Raw genomic sequence first — 23,186 nt, 5'->3', positions numbered from 1 at the left:
TTGCATTTACTTAGGTATGTGTTAGACTAATATGACAAGTTTTCTTAGTAACGAGTATTCTAGCGTGTTATTATTTCCAGACTGGAAATTAGATTAAAGTATTTATCAAAGCCGTCTGTATTTCATTTGGGAAGGGGGGGGGGGGGTAATTCTTCAGAGTAAAAATATTACAGGTAGAGTAGCTATACGCTGTTTTCTTCTGACTCAAGTACGGGGGTGTTGGGGTGGGATGGGTTGATGCTAAGTTTTGGAGATATTTAATTTAATTTAAATATGTCAGTTTTGAAAACCGAAGGTCATAAATGTTAACTTAAGGCTATGTATGTAACTTCTTACTCCTACTAGGCTGGACCTCTGCTTATATACCTCTCCCTCCTCCACTGTGAGAGTCTATGCTATTATTCTGTTTTAAATTAAAGCTAGTGAGGAAAAAATATTATTTAGAAGAGTGATTATTTTAGTGTTACGTGTATTGCTAGACTTAGTCTTAACTGTGACAGGGAGCACATAGTTTGAATGGGTGTGCACGTGTAGCGGGAAGTTGTGCTGCTCGGAGCGAGACGAGACATCACTCCTTATGTGTCCCAGCGCATCCTTGAGGTGTGTCTTGCACAACGTTTTACTCTGAAGTCACGTTTAATCTCAAGAGGTTTTGCAAGATTTCCCATCTAACCAGGAAACATTCATGAATGAAATCGGTTCGTGTGCGTGATGTAGCGATTGTGCCGTGTGGCTGCACACTACACGGTACGCTCAAAACCGTTACTTCCCAGATTTTTTTTCTCGTCACGTGTGGGATCTGTCACAGTTTGGAAGTCAGCCAACAATTTTTAAATCTTGCCGTGTGAATCAGGCTTTAGTGCAGCTTCTGTGTTAAAATCGTGCATGGCGCCACTCCACTTTGGGGCGAACATTCCACATTAGGGAAGATACAAGATGATGGGCACGTACAGTTGGAGTAAAAAAAGAAAAAAGTGTGGGCAGGGCAGGCATGATGTAGAAAATGCTTTAATATTACCCTTTTGAACTGCACAATGCACCTTTAAAAGAGCACTTAGGGCTTTTGCCAAGGCACCTGTAACCTATCTCTCCTGGTAAGGAGATTGTTGTCTGTCCAGTAAGTGTAGAATTTATTCAGACAGACAGCTAGATTACTAGCTAGCTAGATAGAATGTTACGCTTTTACATTCCAAAATAAACAATCCCTTGATCTGAGATGCTCATTTTACTGAAACTCCGAGTGAGGGGGTGGGCCGAATAAGAAATGGTCTTACTTTGGTGTAATTTACACGTTTCGCCAGCAAGGGGCGCTACTGTTGTTTCTATGTACTCCGTCGGTATTCTCCGGTTTTCAGGTGCTGCTCTTCGCGCACTTCCGCTTTCAGGCACAGGAATTCGTAGCCCGTATGACGTCACTCATCCTGCATTTCAGTCTTATTTTTCACCGGGAGCTACGAGTCGCGGAGTGTAATTCCACACGGACGCATCTTTTCGCAGTATGCATCGTGTGTAAAAGGATACCAACGACGCTCGCCTAATTGAGCAGATGGATACCACAGAAGGTGAGGATTTTGTTCAGGTTCAAGATGCCGAGAGATGATTAATTGTTGAGATGTAAGCACGAACGAAGCTGCTATGTTTTACACACTGGGTTGTTTAAATGGATCGTCTCAAGTGTTAACTCGCATCAGTCTTGTTGAACAAAATTAATTTCTTTATTGCAGGTACAGACGAGTGTTACTGTGTGGGATGTGGAACGAGTGTCCACGAGCCGTTCCGCATGAAGGTCTTGCAGGATACTTGGCACGACGCCTGCTTCCAGTAAGTCTATGTCACTGTTTTGGTTTAGTCACAAATGGCCTTGAGGATAATCCCAGAAGTTTCTGTGTCTAGAGAGACTAAACACGAGTGGCTTGGTTATATTGTGAAAGTTTGAACTGACTTTGTTTCAAAATACCCAATGGTGGATGACAACCTGTACTTGTGCAGCAGCTTGAGTCCAGACTGGTCTATGTGCTTCACTTTAATGATTGACAAAGTGGAGTTTAAGTGGGTGATTTTTTTTTTTAAACAGGTGATAGTTCCATATGGAGATACAGGCACATGATACAACATTGAGCTTTTTTACATGTCTGTCAACATAAGCAGTTTGCCGTTGTGAGATAAGATCATCAGAAAGTTATGACCCTTGCCTGCCAAACTGTTGTGTGAGAATTAATCAGACTACTGTAGTATTTGGGAATACAACCATGTACGAAGGCATGGCATCTTTACAGTGAATGAATCCATTCCAAGGTGAAACTCTTACCATCATAAAACTTAAAAGTAAATGATTTAACATTTTTGACACCATATAAATAACATAATTATGAAAAACTGACTTTGTAATTACTTGTGGTCTCTCGGGTGCCTGCCGACCCATCCATGTTCTCCTTATCCTCATTAGAGACGCGGGTGAGCTAGAGCCTAGCTAATATTGGGTGAGAGGCAGGGTATACCCTGAACTAGTCACCAGCCAATCACATGGACATACAACTATTCACACTCACATTTACACTTACAGTCAATTCACAATAAGTGTGAAACTAAACGACCAAGAAATTTCTTTGTGAGCTACAGATTTCCGAAAATGTATCCCATAGCGAGTCTAAATTTTGCTGAACTATTTTTTTATATATAGCTAGCAAGGCTGTGGCTAGTTAGCGAGCAGATTTTCCGATCTCACGGCACACAATCAAAGAAAAATGACACAAAATGTATGAATACTGAAATAATGATGACCTCGTCTACATTTATTCACAATGTGAAATGTGGATGATTTTTTTTAATAGTTGAAGTGAAAAAATAAAAAAGCCCAAAAATAATGGCAACTTTGTATTCATATTTCTCATTTCTAGTCCCTGAGTCAAAGGAGGGCGGCGGCCGAGAATGGTATAGGTCACCGCCGCAAATACCGATTCCTTAAAATAAGACTGATACCTGGTATCGGTAGTATGTTGCTGGCATAGATAAATGAGCAAAGACATATTTGTAATTAATAAATACTTTTGGGCCAAGTTAGGTGAAGTTGGGTTTTCCTGTTGCACCACTGATGATCTCTCATGATACAAGATGTACTATGTTACCCTGGTTGGGACATTACTTGAGCTAGAGGCTAAAATCCCTTCAACCTCACAATATTTACTGCGCCGCTATTGGTCAACTGGCTCAGCGTCACATCATCTCCAACTTTCCTCCTCTTATTCCTCACCTGCTTCTTCTACTATTTTAAGTCTGAAAAAGCTCTTGTGAGATCTGCTGAAGTCTCACTTGATATGCTGGCATCTTGTATGATATTGTGGGTCAACCTTCACTTTTCACTTCTGTAACCATTTGAAAGAAAATTTGATCGAATTCCAGATCAAACAATAGTTTATGATTTTCAATTTGTATTTGTATTTTTTGATGTAACTGTACAATGACACTTTCAACCTTTTTATCTTAAGGACATCAAATTTTCCAAATCACGGAAGTATGTTATCTCTAATCATTGAAATAGCTGCACACTGTCCTTAAACAACCCCAGATTTCAGTCCTGCCAAAGTTTGCCTCTTCAAGAGCGTACACTCAAGGGAGCTTGTCCTTGTTTTGGAGGCCGAGTTCCTCTCACTGCTGCACTACTTGCCATTGAAAGTCTCCTGCTGCTGCTGCTGCTTCATAACTGATCTCCTCATTCATGATGTCATGTTGTCTGTAACTTATCCACTTATACTATTTGTACACTAATGCTAGTTAAGATGCACGTATGTGTGCGGTGGCTGCAGTGTCACTTATTTAAATGTTAGAATGGCACCATTGTGACAGTAATGGCACACTTAATCGTAGATGTGTAAACTAATTAGATTGACATAGCAAAACAAGCCAAGCGTCCTTTGCGTGAGGACTATTGTCCACATTCTGCCAACCGGACCACCTCCACCTTGTATAACATTCTTACATGCTGATGTCACTTTGGTTCCAGTCAATCTGGCCGTGTTGAGGCCTATACGTAGCAGCACCCTCCTGTGCTATGTCTGCATTCCTCCACAACGATTCAGAGATGAGTCTGCTGTCGCAGGCGTCAGCTGCGCCAAAACCTTTTGTTTTGTTCGTAACAACATAAGATCAGCTGTGAAGAAAAGTTGAGCTAATACACCAAAGCCTACCCAGCGCCCGCCCCAGTAGCATTATTGTCCTCAGTACAACCCTGGCATAGAAACATAACATATAAAAAAGGTTGTGTGGCTCCAGAATAAACTCTCAACCTTGATGAACCATTAAAGGTTCAGGTTTGGGCTTTTGCGAGAGGCTTGCGTCTCTCCTAGTACTCCAGCTTCCTAACATTGACTATTGTACGCACACCACAAAGTCCAACTCAAGGCCCGGGGGCCAGATCCGGCCTACCACATCATTTTATGTAACCCATTAAAGCAAATTCTACAAGTACTTCCTGTTTCTTGCTAAAAACGGTTGCAAAATTGCAATTTGATTTAACTTTTGATCATTTAAATGTAACCTTTGAAAATGACTTGAACAAAGTTGATAGTGTTTTACTTGACTTTTGATTTCAAAACGAGTGATCAACTAGTGATTATACATTATATTTATGTGGTTTCACAGTCGGCCCTCGGGGGGGAGATCATAACTCCAATATGGCTCATGACAAAATTGAGTTTGATACCTTTTGATATAGATGTGTATTTGAAGTGACACATATCCAAAATGACTGTTTACATTCACTGAACACATTAACAAAGTAAAGTATTTGCATTTGAAAGTTTTAACAACCTTTCAAAGTTATGTTTTGTTTTGCACAGCACCCGTTTAAAAGGGCAAGCTACAGACAGAGTGACATACATCGCGCTTGCGCAAAGCCGCCGCTGGCTCATCCTAAGTGTAGCCATATGTGTGCACGTAAACAATAAAGAATGTGGATCTACAGAGAAAACCACAACCAGAGAGTTCATATCCACTCATTTCTGCAGTGGAGGGGAAAAAGGGGAATTAGACCTGAAGTCCAGGCCTTTCTGACTGAAGACTGGAGCAGGAACAGCTCAGGCCAAGTGCTTGAGTTGACACAAAGTCAAACCTTAAATATTGCCAACGTCATTTTATGAATACAGCCTTGTGAATATTTTCAGCACAAAATTGTGTAATATCACACCACACGGCGGAGACCTGACTAAACATAGCACAAAAAGTAAGGACATTTGTGTTTGGTAGATTATTTCTTGGTTGTGATGATGTTTCTTGGCAGTACTTCCTTTATCGGCACAGAGCCCGTTCATTTCCCTTGGTACAATTTTCAGAAAAATGCATTTGTGGGATGGGGCGGCAGAGCCTGAATATGTGGTTTTTGCCCATGAAAAATCTGCCAAATCTCTGCCAGTGGCAGCGATCTCGTTTTGCTGCCATTGACTCTATTCTGCTTACAGCAGTACGATGATTTGTAGGGTCAAGTGTGGAGAATAACGCTATGCTGATTGCTGCACCAATAAAATAACCTCTTTAGGCGGAGACAGTTTAATGATGTGGTGCGGCCTTGTCAAAGGAAGCAGCCTGAATGCAGTGAGATATTTAGATGAGATTTTTTAACCAGGGGCAAATCCATATCTTCACAGTTTTGAGATCAAACAATGCTCCATGATGACATCGCTTGCCCCAGTATGACTGTCACGTCACTCCATCTTCTCTGAATAAGGCGCACACACTCACGGCGGATAATGAGGCACTCTAAAGCGGCCACGCCAGCCGGAAGCCCTGGGCTGCACACTTGTCAAGTTGGAAATACGTGTTTTCTGCCGCCAGGCTATTTCACCTTTCTCTGCGTGTTGTATGCGACCAACAACGAGGCGCTCTAAAACAGCCGCACCAACCCAAAGTTATAGGAGTGTGGGCATTGGGATTTATTACCCCAAGAGATGTGTGTGCAATTGTGCATGTAGCTTTCCAGAGGTGATGTCATAGGCTTAGTTCAGACCACAGACTAGTGACTCAACAGGGCCTCTAATAATTACAGCCAAGTAGTCCATTAAATTTCACCCCAAAAAAATGTCTTCTTTGTTTTTCAACTTATTCACATTAATTTAAATGTGTCTACTAACAGCTTATTTCTGTCTTTGATTAATAGTTAAATGACCTTTTTTTAAATATCACATACAGTATTTTTTTCACATATTGTAATCATAGGTCACTTCCATGAATGCACACTATAACAAACAATAATTAAATGCAGGCATTTCCTGTTAACAGAATAGAAACATAATTTCATCACTCATCGTGTAAGTTGTTATGGAGAACATTTGCAACAATCCCCACACCCTGCGATAAGAATCCCATGAAAGGTGAAACACTCCCTCTCAATGCCCTCAAAAGTCACAACGAAAGGTCGCGCTACCTACTGCGCCATGCTCCAAACAAAGGAATACGCTCCAGCAGGAATGTGGTTTCAAGGAAATCAGGAATGTTTACTTTGCAGTGTTTTTGCAGGCTGCTCCGTTTCATTGTTCATCGGAGAACCACCTGAGTTTGTTCTGAACACCTCCCAGTTGTCAGTTTGGATTGAAGGACTTTTCAATTGACTTTAAGTGTCACACAGTGTAATAATGCAGTGTTATATAATACCAATTTAATGGATCGCCGTTAGTAAAAAAAAAAAAAAATATATATATATATATATATATATATATATATAAAATTAAAAAAATGCAAATTTTCTCCATTCATTAAGTAGTATTTGGTAAATATCCTCCATAATTTGGTCGAGAAAATAGCAAATTTTCAAGGTTGACAAAAAATTGGTGTCTTTGGTGAACATACTTGCAAAACAGAGAATGCAAATAAACATTTCTTGTGCGTTTGATCGTAACTGCAATCTTTCTCGGATTGCATAATGTGCAACTGTGATCAAAGGCTTACTTAATAGATGCAGATTCAGCCAAAGGATTTCTTCAGCCCAAAGCCACAACTAGTTTAACCGTGGGTTTTGTCACGGGTGGAGAAACTGTTATGAGGGAAGTTATTATTTTAATTTGTTCCACAGTTTTGTAACAGTGGGGCAGAAATTGAAGAATAGCTCACTCCCTGAAGGCAGCCTTTAAAAAAAGTCAATTTTCCATAACTTTAAGTTATGCAAAAACGCGGTCAAATATAGTGCCAGTGCCTGTAAACCTACATCATCTTCTCTCTGCAAGAGGCATGAGGCCAGGAAAGGACGCTTGAATGCACCATCACTGGTCTACATCTGATTTCTCATGTCACGCGGCATACTTGGAATGGTTCCATAGAAATAGTATTAGCCAATCAGAGATCAGTTTGAAAAAGGCAGATGTATCGGTTGGAGAAGTAGAAAAGGTTCAGTTCTAGTTTTGCAATATTTCTTGAATTCGGGCATGAACGCAAATACAGTAGCTTTGAAGAACCTTTTTGAGGATGTGCAAAGTCTAACCGGCTTCAGTAACCTAATCAGAGCGTTCTGTCGTCAATTGTTCTCCGGCATCCAAAGCCGCAGCCCAGTTTTGCTTAACCAGTAAATCTTGTTTAATGAATGTTCACAACCTGCAGGTGCTTCTCAGTCTGCACTAGTTTGCATTTTCAAGATTTTGCCCTAAATTTATGTCTATAAATGTCCCATTATGTCAGCCGCCATTCTTCCAGGTGACAACTGGGTACAATTATCTGGTGAATTATCTAATATGCAACTTCCACACCTTAATGTGCTTATATTTTTCTACACCTGCCATTTTGTACGCATCAATAGTTTTATTTGAGGCTTGGGTTGCGATACTGCAGTGCTCTGTGACCGAGGATTGGATTTCAAAAGATTTACACCTTTTGACCAAAAGGCTAATGTGATGACCCAGATAAGGAGGCGCTCTATAAACAACCCGTTAGTTTCACTGACCTCGCTGACTTGAAACCTCAATCATGTCAACAACTGGAGATTTCCTTATCAACTATTACATAATAATTGACACACTATACAGCAAAGCATTGGTATGTCAGTATCTCAACCAGCAAAGTTTGAAGGCTACAGGTTGCAGCAGCTCCTTCCACCGTCACACTTTTTGTGTTTCATTACAAATTTGTTACAGGAGGCTTCTAAGTAAATTCCAGACAAAACCAAAAGGCTGACCTGACCTGTTTCTGTCCTTGCAGGTGCTCGGTGTGCTGTGACCACCTGACTAACTGGTATTATGAGAAGGATGGGAAGTTGTACTGTCGCAAACACTACTGGGAGAGGTTTGGAGAGTTGTGTCACGGATGCTCTCTACTCATGACCGGACCTGCAATGGTAAATCTGCCATAATCTGTGTTATTACATCCACTTGACGCGATGAACTTATAGTAGAGCTAATATTGTATCGAATGCCTTTAAGCGTTTACACAAACTGTTACCTCGTTGTTAATTGATTACGCTTGATGTCTTTGTTTTCATTTTTATTCGGCTAATGGATTTTAAAATGTATTTATTTATTCATTACATAAATAAAACAATGTACTTACTCAGGAAGGAAGGAAGGAAGGAAACTAACTAGGAAGGAAGGAAACTAACTAGGAAGGAAGGAAACTAACTAGGAAGGAAGGAAGGAAGGAAACTAACTAGGAAGGAAGGAAGGAAGGAAGGAAAGAAACTAGGAAGGAAGGAAGGAAAGAAACTAGGAAGGAAGGAAGGAAGGAAAGAAACTAGGAAGGAAGGAAAACTAGGAAGGAAGGAAGGAAACTCTTTAGTTGCAATATGACAAATGCAGCACATTTTGGAAACATTTTCAGTCTTGAGAGTTAAAATTCACAGGACATTAGCCAAAAGGACAACACTAAATTCCCTTCTCTTTCATGCTAACATCTACGCGGTGATTATTTTGCCGTGACCGGCAACTCGAACTACAAGTACAAATTCTGCGGTGGTGTAACAACTTGTGACGTTGTGGGTAGAGCACTCGCCTCGAAGGTGCTCGGTCATTGGTTTAAATACTGCTCTATATATTTTTTTATTCATTTATTTATGTTTATTGAGGTTTACGGCCAGGCTCGTAATGCTAACTGCGTACCTGTATTTTGAAAAGTTACCGAAAAGGGCGAAGAAGGGCAGAAACAACACACAGTGCATGACTCGCGGCCAAATACCTAAATCCCGGCAGCCCACGCATCACGTTAAAATAACCAATTCATGGCCCACCTACTGTAATCACAGTAAAATAGCCGTTCATGCCAGGCTAAGAATAAATCAGAGACGTTCATGGCAAAATAATGCTAGCAGGAGAGTTGCCAATCACAGCAAAAATAACTGCTATCTGAATTTGTTTAATGTTTTATGTATAACATTGTTACAGCTGCTGCTGTTAAAGTGCTCTTGAAATAGAGTTGAGTAAAAACAGACTAACTTTAACTGGTTTGTTTGTATTACTTGTAATCTGTTTCCGTCTTCTACTAGTTGTTCTTGTGTGTAAAGTGTCCAAGTAAAACTGTATTTGTATTGCCCCTTACAGTGCACTTTGCCACCATCCACCAAGAGCCAACAAGCCCACCCCCCCCTCTAATTAGATAATACCAGAACGCCCACAGAGCGTGTCAAAGCACTCTTGTGTTCCAGTTTCTCCCTTCTACTTTGGATGCACGCTAAACACACATTACAAGGCAGGAGAGTGTACGCTTTTCGCAGTGGTTACGTTTACAGACAAGCGATACTTTTACATAGGCTGCAGCCGTCAACCCCATTTGTGAAGTATTTGCTCCCCCTTTGCGGCCTCATTCTGTACCAAAGTTCTCCACGGTTGACCTACTCCAGTACACGGAACGTGGGTTGGGGGCCCACCTCATGTTCACTCTCCTGTAGTGAAGAGTCAACTCAAAAGCACTTGGCGCATGTAGAAGCTGTTTATTTTTGTTTGTTGACTTGCAGGTTATGCAAATCAAACTTTAGTTAGTGTTTGTTGTTTGTCTTTATATTAGCCAGGGATGTTTACTCAACAGTGGGTAGAACAACGATATCTTTTAGAATGGTGTGTACAGGTAATTGTAAAGGTGAATAATGACAAGCAATGAATTCATGACAAACATGGTTTTTAGTGTTAAATATTAGGGGTGTGCCCAAAAATCGATTCTCATAAGAATGGCGATTCTCATTGAGTACGATTCAGAAACTGATTTTAAATGTCCCAAAATCGATTTTATTTTAATTATTTTAATTTGCAGTGGAAAAAATATATATATATTGATGGGGGAAAAAAACATCCTATAGGGCAGGGGCAAACTTGATAACTCACACAACAGATGCTGATCTACGAATAGGGCACACCCTGTATTGCGTGCGCCAAATGTGCAAAATTACCGTGCAGTTTAATTTGCACAGTCTGGGAGGCGTCATTTGAAAATACATTAATGTAGCACTTGTAACGTGATTTAAATAAAATGTTTTATTATTATTATTATTATTATTATTATTATTATTATTATCATTATTATTATTATTATCCAAACTACAGACAGTTTGCAATGGGTGATCTGAAACGCAGGTGCAAACAGCAATGCATTATGCCTAATCGTAACGAGGAGGTGCGAGCGAGATGAGAGACGAGCAGAAAAGATCCTTAGGGATTATGTACACCATGTTGAAATGCTTAAAAATTATCACAATGCATTTGTGGAGCTTCTTAAATGATCTAAGGTCACAAGAAGGAGTCATGCCGTATTATCTATGATGAAATTACTTTCAACTCTGCAATTCCTGCCATCTGGAATTGTCTTGTGCTGGCCTCTCCCTGAGCAGTTTTTCCAAGTACTGTCCCAAGTTTCAAATGCAATGTGACGCGGGAACGTCACTTTAATGCAATTAAAGATAAATCGAACAAAATATGTTTTTTTATGAGGTGGCTGGCTTCAGCAAAATAATCGTTATGATGGCTTTCCTTTCTGTGACTTAGTAATAGGTTTGTTTGTCTTCCACTAACACTTCCAATTCCATCACTTAAAACAGGCCGATAGCATATTCAGGTAGTGCAACCAAAGAATGAAGACAAAATGAAAAGCTACTTTCTGCATCTGTTGCTTGTTAAGTGTGTGTGTGTGTGTGTGTGTGTGTGTGTGTGTGTGTGTGTGTGTGTGTGTGTGTGTGTGTGTGTGTGTGTGTGTGTGTGTGTGTGTGTGTGTGTGGGGGTGTGTGTGTGTGTGTGTGTGTGTGTGTGTGTGTGTGTGTGTGGAGGGGGGGGGGGTTAATCCTGGTAATGTGAAGAAAACGAAATGCCAGTTGAGTACCTACATTCCGTTGTTTCTTTTTTCCACAATAAGCACTTGCATTACTTTGTTGTATTCAAACGCAACTTTGAACTCTCCACTGAACGTCTCTTAACATAACCATTTAAAAACCATATTTATATTTAGACATGAAAGCACTACTTGTCCTGCTCGGGCACGTGACGATCTTCCTTTTTGAAGCGAGCGCAGATGCATGAGCTCATCTCGCATGAGAGCAACAAACACCGAGGTGCACAGAACAGCATCTCTTCCAGACAGACAGCAGCATTTGTGCACGTGACCGATCGCTTTCAGGGGTTGAAAAACGAGACGCAGCGTCTCAGTTGTTCACGTGTAGGTGACATCATACATGGCAGATTCCAGACCTGCTGAAACCCGCGCAGGTGTTGCCGTGCCTAAGTCAATATTGACGGCAGGAAGTGCATAAGGCGGAGAACATTTCTTTTATTGGGGGGAACACACAGCGGCAAGGAGTTGAACAACATTGTGTTTGTGATTCCAGGTGGCTGGAGAACACAAGTATCATCCTGAGTGCTTTGTGTGTCTCAGCTGCAAAGTGGTGATCGAGGACCGGGATACCTACGCTTTAGTGGAGCGCTCCAAACTCTATTGGTAAGTCTACGGTGAGAGTTGTTTCTAGTATTTATCATTTAGTCACAAAAGAGGGACGATATATGAGAGAAAAAAATTTACTTCTGTTTACACAGGAATTACAACCTGCTTCATTTTTGTATATGGGTCATTGATGGATAAGTTTGTCTGATGATCTCCATTTTATGAATTATTATTTGGTGCGAGCAGAAAGAGAGAACCAATTTGAGACTTTTATTTTGAAATGGACATGTTGTCTGACCCGGGGAAAAAATGAATGCATATTAATTTTGTTTGTCCAACAAATGTATCTTTTCATCATAATTTTACTTTTGTGGCTAGCGAGCTTGTTTTGTTTAGCTTCATAACTTTGAATTTAGTTGAAATTACTATGATTGCTGGGAATCTGTGACTGTCTCACGATTCGATTCCGATTTTTGGGTCTGCGATTCGATTCAGGACGATTTTAGATTAAAAATTATCCGATTGACAATGATTTCTGCTTAAATTTATAGATATGCAAAGAATTGTCATGATCTACTACAGTCTGACTCGCTAATGCTAATTAGCACGCTACTCGTGGCACTTTTATCACTGAAAAGAACGACTATTCATACAAAACGCTTCAGGAATGTATACAGAGAAGCATCTTAACATCCTACACTGCAAAAAAAAAACATTTATTGGAATAACTTGATCAGGACTTTTTGCTTCTATGTGGCTACAACTTAACAGTGTATCAGAACGAGCAGAACCACACTGCCCCTAAGTGGCCAAATTGTGTACAACATGAACAGTGCTCCCAATAAAGGCACACACAAACAAGGGCAAGACGGTATGAAATAATTGAAATAAAATAGATTTTGGGACATTTCAAATCGGTTCTGAATCATACTAAATGAGAATGATTTTTGGGGGGGGGGGCACACCCCTAATTATTATGTGGTGCAACCAACCATCATCTGGTGCAACCACTGTGCAAAGATTTCCATGATCGATGTATGTTCTAATTATAGATGTTCTAAATTGTATATAATAGTAAAATTGTAGATACATATACAGTAATTTCTGGACGTCGAGCCGCTACTCTTTTCACTTGCATTCGGCCCTGCGGCTAATACAAAGGTGCGACTTATCCATCAGATCACAAGGAGGCACAGGAAAAATGAAGCGCAAGAGGGTCAGGCAGAGCAAAACAAACCAAGTGAGCCCAAATACAGTATGAGAGACAGAACGACAACATTAACATTAAAACACCTGCGGCTTACAGTCTGGTGCGGCTTATAGTCCAGAAATTACTGTAATAGTAAATAATAATAAAGAATACATATTTTGTGTTTTTATATAAATAATTATAATAGGGGTGTCAGGCGATATTTTTGTTTAAATCATAAATAAGGGCGTGACTTCAATAATTAACTCATGTTTAATTGCAAATTTGATATTTGTTCTAAATGTACAATAATACTCTTGTTAACATAAGTGGGGGGAAAAATGTTAAACTAATAGAAATATGGCTGCAACTTTTAGACATTGATACAGTAATTCCATAATCTTAAAATTTAGTTAAAATAAAAAATATGTATTGTACTGTAAAAAACGAGTGTGATATTGATTTTTGTTGGTCATTTTCTGCCACTAGATGGCATAATTGCATCTGTAAGACCTTGGTGACAGCTCAGTGCATTTTTCTTTTCATAATAAGAGTTATCTAATCTTTAACATAAAGTAACTTTGTAAAATACAACTTGACCCCATCCTCCACAAATATATGCATTATTATTAAATTTATTACTGCTAAATTTTGACGTGGACATGTCTGCTGCGTTGCGATTGGAATTGCCCCAGTACAGGCTTTTCCATTAATCATGCGTTTAAAAAAATTAATAAAATAGTGGCGTTAAAGGAACTTTAAATCAACTCGAAATGTACACTCTAATTTTGACACCCCTAAATTATAATAAATTAAACTGCTGTGGCCGAAAAAAATCCTTACCCGTCAGTGACCCACATATATTGTAGTATTTTTCACAATTTCAATATAGTGTGTCATTTGACATGCCTGCTTTGCCATGTGTTGTTTTCATTGTGCATAGTGAATCTCCCTTCTTGAATGAAGAAAGTTATCTATAGTTCTATCTATTGATCTGTACAAGACCTGCATCTGTAATGGTGAAGATATTTGATCAATTATTACTTTAACTGAACATATGTCATTGTCTTTTTTTTTTCTTTTTTTTTTTAAGTAGTGTGAGGAAAGCGTCTCCTTAGCCAAAAGTACAATTTAATTATTCTATCCATCTTTCCTCTTGCGCTCAATTATGATTGTGCCACAATATTTCGTAATCTCTTTGTGTTTTGCTAACAATGGATTCGCTTCAAAGGCTGCTTGTTAGTCATTTTCCGTGACTGCGAGTTGAAGCAGCACATGTAATCTCACTCCCTCTGCTTTTGTGCGCAGCGGGAAGTGCTACAAGCAGGTGATCCTCACGCCCATGTTGGAAAAGCGCTCGTATGACTCCATCCTGGACTCCCTCCCCCACACGGTGACGCTCATCTCAATGCCCTCGGCGGCCAACGGCAAGAGAGGCTTGTCCGTATCGGTGCTGCGGGACGTCAACGGTTCGGCCAGTGTCCAAGTCAAAGAGTGAGTCGCGCATGCGCGTTGTGTGCTTCCGGCGGGAGAGGATTTTTATTATCATCGCCTCTTCATAATGTGTTGGCTTTCCGCTAGCGTGAACGATGTCTCCCTGATATACATGGTGTTCTGTCACCGCCAGGGTGAGAGGGATGCTCATTAGTCCCGAGGTGCGGAACGCCATCCACGTTGGAGACCGGATCCTTGAGATCAATGGTGTTGCGGTAGCGACGCTGCTGGAGGAAGAGGTGACTTCACTCAGAGGCTTGACGTAAATCGTAATTAGTGTTGTCGCTTCATCTCACCGCCGCAGAAATTCCTTTTGCTCTTTTTGGGCATCAACATCACTCGGGAATTTTGCCATTCCGATCATTCCGTAATCATTAATGCATTCTTCAGCAGGGAGAGGGTGCGATGAGAAATGACTGCGCTGCTTTGTGACTCACTGTCGCATCGTTGTTACAACATAAAAACATTTTGTTTAGAAAACCAATACCAAAACCAATACCAGTACGAGTGCTCAACTTTTCAGTAGTCACCGATACTGATACCAATGTACCAATGCCACTAGAATTTTTGATACATGACATTTCCATAAAACAGAACAAAACTGATGGATCCTTTTCAAAAAAGACCTATATATCCCAATGTAGCATTTTTCCTTAAAACTCTTATGAAATGAATGGCAATTTTCTATTCTTCCTAGGGCTGGGTATCAATTCTAATTTCCTCAATCAATTTGATTTTGATTCCCAAGAGTTAAGTCGGTTTGATTTCGATTTTTCCCGATTCGATTAGATTCACTTCAATCCGATATCGATTAATTATGGAACATCAATCTTCTTAAATATCAAGGACATGATTACAATGCCACAAACATTAAATTCCAACTTAAATTTTGCGGAGGATGATTTAGTGTTCTAATCACTTGAGTTTTACACAAACATTGGCATCAGCAAGGATGAGATGAAAATGTTTTCGTAATTATAATTCAATAATTGTAAATATGAATGAAAAAGATTCTGAATTGTCTTAAAGTACAGCGTCAGTTATTTCATAAATGCAACAAAATACTTTTAAATTCATGTGAACAGTAAATAATACAGTAAAATACAAAAACAAAATTGAAATTCAATTTTCTTTTAAATTTATGGAAAACAGAGATATTAAAATAATCGATTCATAGTTTTATGCATGGATATCAGACTCGAAAAGGAAAATCGATTCTATCGATTCTTCGATTTTTTTTAAATTGTTTTTTTTTAACAACCTTTTTTAAACCTGGTCGTAATTCTTCTAATTTATAGTTTCTAGTTCCTGATCGTAAAACGGCCACAAGAGTTATCGGCTGCCGTTGTGTGTCCAAATACCTTGAAATAACTCAAATAAGGCCTGGTATCACCTCAATACTGGCTTCTTCGTATTGCCAATCCCTAATGTAGCCTAACGGCCGACCGAAATGAAGCACGAGTTTTGTTTTTGTATCCCAAATTGCAGCCTTTGTGATTTGAAATTTGCATCGTACTACATGATAAGAAATGTGAAATTGATTCATTGTTCTATTTCTGGCCTATAAATGTTATTTGTACAAATATGCATGCACTTTAATAATGACTTTGTAAACGGAGGAAATAGAAATTTGCATTGGTGTAAACGTGCTCTTCATCATCAAACGTTTCTAATATTTCGGTTAACTTATTTATTGTAGCTTCATCCAACTTTTTTTTTTTTTTTTTTAAGACAGCTACTGGTTAAAAAGTAAAACCTCTGATCGTGCTAATCCTGACTGCTGAGTCGGTATGGTGTTGATAACTTGTTTGGTTTAGGTGGATGATCTCATTCATCGCACCAGTCAAACATTACAGCTGCTTATCGAATATGACCCGGTGAGGCAACGCTTGGACCGGCTGCGACTGGAATCGTCCAGGAACGTCCTGGGAGTGCCGGCGACCTCCCGCATGCGTCTGTCCTCGCCAACAAACGCTGTCCTGGAGAGAACGGAGGTGGACCACGGCACACTGAAGAGGAGATTGTTGAGGTTCGTCTTAGCCAGAAAACGGCAACAACTGATCGCGGTAGCGTGTAGTCGATGCAACTGACCCCGTCGTCTGTTTCAGGCGGAGTAACAGCATATGCAAATCCCCGGGACCGAATTCCCCCACAGAGCATCTTTTCATTACCCGAGACATCGGACGATCAGAATCTTTGAGGTCGTCCAGTAGCTGCTCTCATCGCATCTTCAGGCCGTGTGACCTCATCCACGGCGAGGTTTTGGGAAAAGGCTTCTTTGGACAAGCTATCAAGGTCCCGCCTCCTTCCTTCTCTCCTAATAAACATGCCCCACCCACCCCCACCCCGCGGGCCATCCTGAAGTTGCAAGTGCTCGTTTTCTTTTGTTTGGCTTGCAGGTGACTCATAAAGCCACGGGAGAGGTGATGGTGATGAAGGAGCTGCTCCGCTGTGACGAGGAGACCCAGAAAACTTTCCTCAAGGAGGTAATCAGTTGCAGGAGGCTCGGGTCGGCACAGCACGCACTGTGCCGACCCGTAATTGATTCGATCTTCTGCGGAAATGGCGCCACATGTTCCAACAATGATCTCTTTGTTTTCTGCTGACCGCACCACTTTATCTCCGGCCCGCTTGGAAATCATTGATTTGGACATTTAATGTTTGTTTTCTCATGGATCAAATGTGACCATTACCTGGCTAAAATGATCTATCATCATCTCTTTTTTTTCCTTCCGCTGACCAATCTTTAGGTCAAAGTCATGCGAAGCCTGGACCATCCTCACGTGCTCAAGTTCATCGGTGTACTGTACAAGGACAAGAGGCTCAATTTGATCACAGAGTTCATCGAAGGAGGCACCCTCAAGGACTTTATCAGAGACACTGTGAGTTTCACTTTCAACGGATTTACATGGTCTCCAATCTCAACTCTTGAAGCCCAGAAGAACAACAGAATTGTCACACACGCGATGGGAGATAGGCAATTGGCTAAATAAACTTTCACTCTCATTCAAACCCAAAAAAAGTGTAAATGCGTTTTTTAATACTTTATCCTTCACGCCCAAAAACATATTTATACGTTTTTTATGGGGTTTTTTTATGCAAGAGCAAACAGAAGGCTTTGATGCAGCTTCTGACATGAAGAGCAGGTTATTACAAAACACAGCCAGCAGGTGGCAGCAGAGAATAAGAGACCAGCCAGGGCCATGTTGCAACAAGCTCTTTTTGCCAGTGTTTTTAACAGGAATGTGAATAATAAAGAAACTTGGCTATATTCTAATGCTAATTGCTGAAACAGAAAAGGATACAAATATACTTCTTCGTTTTTTTCCCTGATGAAAGAAGAGACTGTAATATTTCTTTTGGTAGGTTCCATGTTTTTTATAGCAATCGAACACAATATTCCGTGGGCCTTGCAAAATCTGTCAAAATCCAGTAAAACAGCCGGGAGCGAAGGGGGTTGCTTCAGTAAAAATGGCTAGGAGTGAATGAGTTAAAGGGGAAGTTAACCTAAAAAAAAGTTTTTATCTGCCAATAATATGTTCCATGCAGCCCCACTAGTCTAAATATGTTATTCTGGTTAATATTGCGAATACGAGCAACTGATATTCTTTGTTGTAATACAGATTAATTTATTGCTTGTGTAATTGCACGATTTGTTTCAAACTTAAACACTAAGAAGAGCAGACTGAGGAAATAAACCAGTTGGGTCGGGCTGACCTGCTGGAAGCTTGAATGAGGCTTAGTGGGCTGGCCAAGGTTTTTATTTTATTTTATTTATTTATTTATTTTTTAAACAGTATTCAGTGACAGTAAAAAGAAAAAAATAATTCTAATGATGTTCAAACTTTCTTTGACTGAGCCCTGGTAATTGTTTTTTTTTTTGGTTTTTTTTAACCTATTGGTCTTTTGTCTTACCAGGATCCGTTCCCATGGGAGCAAAGAGTGAGCTTTGCAAAGAGCATCGCGTCTGGCATGGTGAGTGGGCTGTTTGCACACACGGATGATATTTGGGAACTATTTGCAGCCTCTTGTAATTTAAACGTTAAAGGTACAGTGCAATATTACATAGTACATTTATTTCAACATGAACATTTTTTTTTTTTATGTTTAACACCAAAACCCTTAGTTATTTCGTTCTTAATGTCTTTGTTTCAGTCCTACCTTCATTCTATGAGCATCATACACCGAGACCTCAACTCTCACAACTGCCTGGTTAAACTGGTAGGTGACGAAAGTGTCGCATTCACGTTCCAAGCTCTACAGCAGCGGACTCTAAATGATTCTGTCGACAGGACAACACTGTGGTGGTCGCTGACTTTGGACTGTCCCGACTCGTCGTAGAAGAAAAAGTGAAGCCGTCGCCTGAAAAGAACTCCACCAAGAAGAGGGTGTTCCGACGCACCGACCGGAAAAAGAGGTACACCGTGGTTGGGAACCCCTACTGGATGGCCCCCGAGATGCTAAACGGTGAGTTGCGCAATAAACTAGGGACTAAAGCGTGAGCGCGAGTTTGCTCAATCGCTTGTGATTGGCTTTCAGGTAAACGCTATGACGAGAAAGTGGACATCTTCTCCTTTGGAATTGTTCTTTGTGAGGTGAGAACTGAAATGAAATTTGAGCTAAAATCATCAATCAATGTCAATGGTATGGACCCCCACCCGCCTCTCCTGTGAACCAGATCATCGGAAAGGTCTCCGCGGATCCAGAATGTCTCCCCAGAACTCTGGACTTCGGTCTGAATGTGGGAAAGTTTGTGGAGAAGTTCCTCCCTGAAGACTGCCCGCCGGCGTTCTTTCCGCTGGCTGTGGCGTGCTGCGACCTCACACCCGACAACCGGTGAGACGCTTTTAGTGATCGCAAATCATCGGTGAAGACGAAACAAAATATGCCGTAATCTCTCCGTTCCAGACCCCCTCCATCAGTGAAATCTGAAATATAGATACAACATAGAAAAGTTGTTGGAATGATAAAATTGGACTTTTGTAACTCTAACTAGTTATATGTGAAAAGATTTACAAAAATGCATTTTATTTATGTATTTTAAAAAAAGGGAAGGGGGGCTTCTTCTGGAACACTTTTGTGTTTTATTGCCTTTTAAAAATCTGGCTAAAAAAATGCACACAGAAAAAGTACAAGATAACTTGATTATTTTTCAACATATCGCTGCAAACTCCAGTTTGATTTTCAACTTATTTCTTATAAAAATGTCCATTTCAAGGCACTAATAAGCATACAAAAAAGTTTACATTCCTTTTTAAAGGGATGGACTAATGGAGCTCTATTCAAATTTCGACATAATATAGGAACCCAAGATGTTATTTGAAATATGCAAAAACATGCGAATCATAAAAGCCGTGGTTGCCACGGTAACAAAATAACGCTGTCATAGAATGACATGATTTCACTCGTAATGCTATTTGACAGGAATGACTTTTATGGGCCTACCTATAAAGCTATTGAGTGCAAGTTTGTCTTCAAGTAGGGGTGTGAATTGCCTAGTACCTTGCGATTCAATCTATCACGATTCATAGGTCACGATTCGATACGATACGATTAATCTTGATACAAATCTATAAGTCAATTATTGTCATTTTTTTAAATACAAAAATTTTGAAAATACTAATCAGTAAACTTGTACATGTACACTGTAAGATTTGGGTTGGAATCTGTTTCATGTTTGAACAGCATTGAAATATTAAATAAAAAAAATATTAAGGCTTAATATTCCATTAATATAACATTCTTCCATGCTTTAAGTGTGAAACCTAACCCTAAGTAAGAATTTTTTTTTAGCATTTCCATCAAAATGTATCTTTAAAAATCGATTCTGCTGCATATGAATCGATACGAGAATTGTGTGCTGTAATATCGCGATATATTGCCGAATCGATTTATTTAATTAATTTTTTTAACACCCCTACCTTCAAGTGTACGACACTCCCGCAAAACTCATCCTTCGTAACCTTGACGACAACATCCTATATTGAAAGAGGCAAACGTTACCGTGGTAGAGAAACTAAATTGATCACTCTATTCATTAGTTGTTCCATGTTCAACCCTGAACTGAAAACTCAGTAATACATGACATTTTAGATATTAACAATTGCTTTCGGTTTCAAGGACACAAAGTCAGTACTCAACAATACCGGCTACATGTACTTTAGTCAGCAATTGTTTTTTTGTGAATGCATCTGGGGTATTAGAGGTGTTTGAAATGCAAGATACACATTTAAAACAAAAAAACTTGCTTGTATAATTATCCCCTGCGCGCTTTCCTTTGTAGTCCGCCTTTCCAGAAGCTGGAGGACTGCTTCAAAGCTCTGTCCCTCAACCAGGAGCTGGGCATCCCTCTCCCATCCGAATTAGACGAACTCCATCAGAGTCTGAGTCGACTCCACTGGCCCAAAGACTGTTCCTCCTCCTCAGCGCCGAGCCCAGATGAGCCACAGTCCCCCAAAGCGGCCTCCCCGGATCGTTCCGCCACATCAGGCAATTGCACTTAGGACCCGTCCTCCATTTTGAGCCCCGTGAGCCCTCCGACCTGCTGCATCAATATCATGGAACAGCGAGAGGAAAACTGTGATCAAGTCAAGGTTAGGGAAAAAACAGCTGGGCTGCGCTAGTTTGGAGTGCAAGTGGGGAGGATGCATTTCAGGAAAACACGACTTTTGACACTTTTTTTTTTAATGCACAAAATTCTTCTTTTAATGTTTACTGCACAGAAATGCAAAGAAGCATCTTGCTAAGTTCTGGTTCCATACAAATTCCGCCACATTTGAGGAGTCGGGCGGGGTGTAACATGCAAATGATTTTCAATGAGCAGTGTTTGCCCAGCAGGGGGAGCCCTCCCTCTTCATCTGAGGAATGCAAGCAGCAGCAGATTTTGAGTTCACAGCTCATTCAAGTTGAATGCAAGGTTGTTGTTGTTAGAATGTTTGCACTTTTAACCTTTTTTTGTAGTAGTTTTTCACATGTTGCCAAACCATCGCCCACTAGGTCATATTTTCCATGCACATGCTGCTTTTAGTTTTCAAAAAGGGCTTGAGACACTATGATTTGAAACTGTTTTGTACAGAAGAACTGGATTGATTTGTTACTTTCTCATTCATTTAAATATAGACATTGTACATATAGTTCAATATGAGGTCTCTTTTTAAGGGAAACTTTTAGATTTGAGACATTTCAATTCACTGTGGATGTTGATTTGCCAATTTATTAGCTGTGTAATAGCATCAAGGTACTGACAACTATTAGTGTACCACTGATATTTAATAATTAGCGTTTCCTAAATAAACCCCCCCAAACAACTGGTTAGCTCAGATAGTTTGATGATTGAATTATAGCTCGTTGTGGTGTTTGTGTTTTTAAGGGCAAGATAAAACTTACAAGAGTGACAATGTGTTCAAATTTTGAGACTTTTAGACATTAGGACAATAGCACACATTGTGTTACTATTTTTATATTTTACCTTCAGGAGTGATGTACTGTGCTCTGTGTGTGTTGATCTTAACACGTGTTGGAGTAAACAAAAAATGATAGAGCATCATTATTTGTTTAGTGGTGTTGGTTCTTCTTAGTGTTAAATGTGGTACTTTGTTGACCACTAATTTGTTTCCATTAAAGTTGTGTATTTATTTATCTTTAGCAATGAGGAAATGTATCGCTAAATATCTGTTTTTGTTTAGTTTTGTAATTGGGGGGGTTAATTCCTTTATTCAAAATCAAGAGCCAAAACGTGGCAAACATTAAGCAGCACAATAAACGTACATGTTTTAGGGGGGAATGGACTTTATGCACAAAGACTGTTACGTATTCTCGGGTAAAGCTCAGAAGGCACCGCCTTTTCCGGTAATGGCCATCGCCGTTTGTTTTCCTTCAGAGAACCTCGATCAGTTGTCAGCGCTTCTAACGCCATACGTTTTTAATTAAAAAATTTTCTTTTTTTTTTACGAGTGATTTCATTTGCATTTGTCAAGGCATCGAAGAAGAAGAGAGACGACAGTACATCGGGCGATCACTGCTGTGTGCCCAGATAAACAGGTTCTAACTCTGCCTTGGTTTTTCTCTTACGCTAACCAGCAGAGACAGTAGGTTAACATTCGCAGGGATAAATCTGTAGTTCGAGACAGCACAAATGTGTGTTCTCTGCATTTCTTTCCCATCCATCCGTCGACCACACAAGGCGCCGTTTGTTAAATGTATTTTAAAGCTTCTCAAGCTTTGATGTGTAACTTGTTACTAGATGATCAATGTTTCTGCCTTTTGACTTTTCATGTGCCTCTATGTATATTATTCCTATGCTGTCATTTTATTGTATTAAAAAACATGAAAAATATTTATGTCATTATTCTTGCAACGCTGACGGCGCTGTCGGATTTCCATAGCGACCACTTTTCAGGAGGCATTAAGAGAATGGGGTAGATGCCAAGGACTTCCGGCTTCCGTAAGTCACACACACCGACGCTTTTTTCGGCCACTGCTAAGACACACAGGCCACGTCCCAACACTCGCCCCGCAACCGCATTCTCCTGAAGATGGGCTCGAGTGCGCAGGGTTTCGCAGCTCTCTGAAATGATTCGGAGAACTGAGACCGACACACTACACACACTGCACCCATCGACCGCAACGCGCATCCGAGGGACACATAAGGGCAGAAGCGCAATCAACGGGATGCGAC

The 23,186-nt window shown here is 40.1% G+C and overlaps 1 protein-coding gene across 1 annotated transcript; it reads left to right on the top strand.

Annotated features, from left to right (window-relative positions):
• The first annotated feature begins 1,396 nt into the window (after positions 1-1,396).
• Positions 1,397-22,844, top strand: limk2 (LIM domain kinase 2). The gene is made up of 16 exons (XM_086075836.1): positions 1,397-1,562; positions 1,725-1,821; positions 8,176-8,311; positions 11,774-11,883; positions 14,324-14,509; positions 14,643-14,748; positions 16,327-16,538; positions 16,618-16,804; positions 16,909-16,995; positions 17,260-17,391; positions 18,428-18,484; positions 18,665-18,730; positions 18,802-18,976; positions 19,049-19,104; positions 19,188-19,345; positions 20,793-22,844. The coding sequence occupies exons 1-16, from the start codon at positions 1,547-1,549 to the stop codon at positions 21,010-21,012; spliced, it is 2,001 nt and encodes a 666-aa protein (XP_085931962.1). The 5' UTR covers positions 1,397-1,546; the 3' UTR covers positions 21,013-22,844.
• Positions 22,845-23,186: the final 342 nt, after the last annotated feature.

The sequence above is a fragment of the Leptonotus elevatus genome, chromosome 5, assembly GCF_054856555.1.
Source record: "Leptonotus elevatus isolate MCC_2025b chromosome 5, RoL_Lele_1.0, whole genome shotgun sequence".
Classification (NCBI taxonomy): Eukaryota; Metazoa; Chordata; class Actinopteri; order Syngnathiformes; family Syngnathidae; genus Leptonotus; species Leptonotus elevatus.
Note: the sequence above shows the minus strand (reverse complement) of the source record. Positions and strands in the feature narration are given on the sequence as shown.

What these genes read in the sequence shown, in the direction of transcription:
- limk2 (XM_086075836.1), top strand. An exon ending in TGGCACGACGCCTGCTTCCA is followed by an intron (nt 1,822 to 8,175) that starts GTAAGTCTATGT and finishes CTGTCCTTGCAG; the next exon opens with GTGCTCGGTGTGCTGTGACC. An exon ending in AGGACTTTATCAGAGACACT is followed by an intron (nt 17,392 to 18,427) that starts GTGAGTTTCACT and finishes TTGTCTTACCAG; the next exon opens with GATCCGTTCCCATGGGAGCA.